Source organism: Amphiura filiformis, chromosome 15, assembly GCF_039555335.1.
Source record: "Amphiura filiformis chromosome 15, Afil_fr2py, whole genome shotgun sequence".
NCBI classification, from domain to species: Eukaryota; Metazoa; Echinodermata; class Ophiuroidea; order Amphilepidida; family Amphiuridae; genus Amphiura; species Amphiura filiformis.
In genome coordinates, this window is record NC_092642.1 from 47,466,227 (window position 1) to 47,470,520 (window position 4,294).

A 4,294-nucleotide genomic window follows, 5' to 3' on the forward strand; every position below is an offset into this window, starting at 1 on the left:
CTTTTCAATTCTAGACCTTAACAATAACAACAGCTATCACACAAATATATATTGTTTTAGCTATTTTAACTTAGATCTTCTATCTTTATCAATTTTTTCATCTTTTTCTGCCTTTTAGTGGTAATATTTATTTTATAAGCTGTATATTTGTGTGAAAATTGAGGGCGCTATTTACGTATATTTTAAATATAATTTAGTCCAATAATATGAGTTATTCTTTTCATTTCATGATAAAAAGTCGTTTGAAAATTTCCTTGCTATATGTTACTCATTTTTATGATGCTTTAATGACATTATACAAGTGTATACCCCTTGTAATGATGCAAACAAGATTTAAGATGATAAATAGCGCCATCAGTGTTCAACTTTGCTTAGAAATGAATACAATTCTACATGCCATCAAACAACTGTGGTATTCATACACTCCTATAGTTAAAACAAATCAGAGCAAACGATAGTAAAATACGAGGTGTGCATACAATATTGTATAATTGCACGGGCGCGCACTCTGCGTAGTACCCGCAGTGCTTTCGGATGCGTTCATTTTTCTTGCAGGTTGATGTATTTATATGTGCTCGCATTTTCCAACATTTGTAGTGACAATTTAGTTGTAAAATTGCTTGTGTATAAAATAAGTAAAATGAGTATCATTCGTTGCTCGAAAAATTGCACAAAGTAATTCACTTGTACTGAGATATTGATACGTCTAATGCATCAACATCTCAGTACTATATATTTGTGTGCAAATTTTGAAAATTTCGTTGTCATTTGTTACTCTTTGTTGGATGTTTGAATGCCATTATACCAGTGTCTACCCCTTGTAAAGATGAAAACACGATTTAAGATAAATAGCGCCATCAGTGTTCACCTTTTCTTAAAAATGACGTAGTTTTACATGTTATCAAACAACTGCGAACAAGTGACACGCATCAGTTATTAACCTATAAATGGTGCATCCAAGTGATCCAACCAATGAGATACAGATCACATCTCAGGATGCCTTAACTCTCTTCACGCGGGTGTCGACTGCAGACGACAAGTTTCAAAAAATTTTAAAAATTCAAAACTTTCAGTAATGTAAATTTTCATGACCATATTTGGAATAAGCATTAAAAATGCATTAAAATGAGTACAAACAAACCTAGTATTGGTCCAGTAGTTTTTAAGATAGCCCTTGATATTTTGAGAAAATATTTCAAAACTTCAACTTTTTCCGTTGACGCGCATGGCTAGCACGCAGAGCAATAAGATGATACCCAGAATATATATGAAAACGACTGCGTGGAAAGACAAATTAAAGAAGACAAACGTTAACTAAAATACAAGCAACGTTTCGACTAGATATATTGCCCTTCCTTGGAGACAAACGAGATAATATCACACCAAATAATAAAACACTAGGGTCCACAACATGCTCATCTATCAGGGTACAGTTCTTTAACACCAATACAGTTGCACATTCATTGAATGACCTTTGGAAATTTGGGTACACAAACTCATACTCCGCAACTTGAGGTTAAATTTTGCTCTATAATTGTTTAATTGAGGTTATTGAACTATACCATTGGGATGAGGCCATTACTATGACAACAAGAGGAAGCTGCGTCTCTACAAAAAGAGAACGAACTTGCTATTGTACTGTAGGATTTTTTTGGGGGGGGGGGTGGCACATATGGTAGCTGCAACTTGCAAGTGCTTTTAAATTTCTTAACATCCCTACAATTATATTCCTGTACTTTTAATACCGTTTTCTTAAATTTTGTGGATAATAGCCTTTCAAAAATGCTTTTTGCTTTTTTGATATAGTTTTTTAGTGTTTTCTTATTATTTTGTGTGTTTTCTCCCCATCTAACCTCGATCGCGATTAAGCTTACAGCAAGCATGGCAAGGAAGTGACAAAAGTTTAGTTTGAGTAATTTTTCTTATCTTAATTTCGAGGGATTAGTGCCAGAACGCGCTATCTGCAATAGCTGCCCTATACACATTTGACCATTTCTGCATTCTATATTGTATATATATGACATCTGGCAGCTATTGCAGAAAGCGCCTTCTTGCCCTAGACCCCCAATTTGTACTGTCGAATCATGGCGTTGTTCTCTTGAGACCTGATCGTTATTAGCAGGGAAATGCAGGCGGACAGTTAACGCCAAACCGTCTATGGAGATAGCACCGAGGGCTTTAGGAACTGTGAACAAGTTAATTTGACGAATTATAAGCTGGATTTGCGCCTAGGTTTCCGCTTTTTACCTAAATTTAACAAAGTCTTATTAATTGAGAGAAATCACGAAATTCGTAACCAAATCCTTATGGCTGTTGCTTTTCATTATAGAATTAAATTGGTCTCATGATGATGATTGAACAAAGGCAACTGGCATAATATTAGATTCGTTCTATTCAAACAGTAAATAGCAAAAAGCTACTCTGAAAATAAAGTAAAATAAAGTGGGTAGCTTTAGATGAACCAGATCGCTACCGCTAGTGCATTACGTGAATAAAATTGCCTCTAACCTTTAAAAAAAAATTAACGCTTTAAAATCATAATAAAACTTTTTTTTTTTGCAAGTCCTTTGTGGTACTTTCGTTTATGGCGTACCGAGCAAAATTTCCAAGGGGTCCAATTGCAAAATCGTCCCGCGGATCCGCTAGCAAAATGACTTATACCGGAACAAATACCCGCGAAGTGCTCGATAATTTGCCAATTTAATTCTATAATGGAACAAAATCAGGATAAATGTTACAAGTTTTGGTCAGTTTGGGAATCGTTTGGATTGGTCAAAGTGAATGAACTGCTGAGATTAACTCCTTTAAAAGCGGGATGGCATTGTTTCATTGCGAGAAATGGAAGATATCTACCAAACAGTCAAAGTCTATATGGAACCAGTTCTATGATGGAACAACTAATACATGATGGGAGCCATTCCCTTTAAGGGATTTTTTATTTGATTTCAAATGGGGTTACCTTAATGGGCGACTCCATTTGAAATATACACCTCTTGTGCATGTGTGGGAGATTATTAAGGCCATGTCAAGTTTTACCGGCATTTCTCACGATTTCTGCTCACGGCTGAAACAATCTTGTATAAACTTGTCAATCACTTCCCATCTTCTTTTAGGGATAGCATAATATTGATGCATAATCAGCCACAATATAACCTTGAATAACATGAGATATTCTACAACCAGCTTGACGGCGCGGCGATGGGGTCTCCCGTATCCCCATTAACTGCAAACATTTTCATGGAAGACTTTGAAATTAAGGCCTTGTCTTCATACCCCAACCCCACGGTTCTGGGGTCGTTATGTTGACGACACTATAGTCATCATCAAGAAGAGTGCTATTGAGAGTTTCACTTATCACTTAAACACCTGCCATCCATTGATAAAGTTCACCATGGAACGCGAATCCAATGGACAACTTCCCATGCTTGACGTCATGGTCAAACGCGAAGATAACGGCTCATTGTCTTTCCAGATATATCGCAAGCCTACCCACACCAATCAATACCTGAACTTTGCCTCCCACCACCCTTTGCAGCACAAACTGGGTGTAGTACGGACACTCGTTGACAGAGCTTCCTCAATTGTTACAAAGGAGGAGGACCTTGGCCATGAACTCAACAGAATTCACAGATCTTTAGCTGTATGTGGATACGACAAATGGACATTGGACACAGCTACCAACAAAACCAACGCCAAACGGCATGTTCGCAATAGTGACTCGCTGCAACAAGTCAAAGGCTCGGTTACCATCCCATATCTGGCCGGTGTTTCGGAGAGTCTGAGGCGGGTATTGAGATCCCATGGCATTGTAACCCATGTCAAGTCCCAGAATACTATACGTTCCCTTGTAGCTCCCAAAGACAAGACTGACAAGCTGGACAAATCAGGGGCAATCTGTGGCCTCGAAATTAATGTTTAGTCTATTCTTCATCATATGTAGGGAAAGTGCCGGACCATTAAGAACACGTATTAGCGAACACAAACAACCCACTTCCCCAGTTGGTAAGCACATCACTAAGTAGCACCATAGTATCGACTGGGATGGTGTGCGCATTCTGGACCGTGAAGAAGATTGGTTCAGGAGAAGGGTCAGAGAAGCGATCCAAATAAGGAGAACTGGCAGCGACCTCAACAGAGACCGGGCGCGCCATGATCTTCCAGTTGTTTACAACAATACTTAGTCACTTGACCAAAACCAATCAATATCTGGTAGTCAAGTGCCAAGTCAAGTGGAATAATCTCTTTAGTGAGAAGGCCTGTATAGATGCAGGTCGCAAGCTACCACAGCTCTGCA

General features: G+C 38.2%; 1 protein-coding gene across 1 annotated transcript; it reads left to right on the forward strand.

The window, feature by feature from the left end:
• Window positions 1–3,391: 3,391 nt before the first annotated feature.
• Window positions 3,392–3,919, forward strand: LOC140170994 (uncharacterized). The gene has a single exon (XM_072194180.1). The coding sequence runs from the start codon at window positions 3,392–3,394 to the stop codon at window positions 3,917–3,919; it is 528 nt and encodes a 175-aa protein (XP_072050281.1).
• Window positions 3,920–4,294: the final 375 nt, after the last annotated feature.

Bases quoted from the DNA above. Each gene is read 5' to 3' on its own strand.
- LOC140170994 (XM_072194180.1), top strand. From the start codon at position 3,392: ATGGAACGCGAATCCAATGGACAACTTCCCATGCTTGACGTCATGGTC.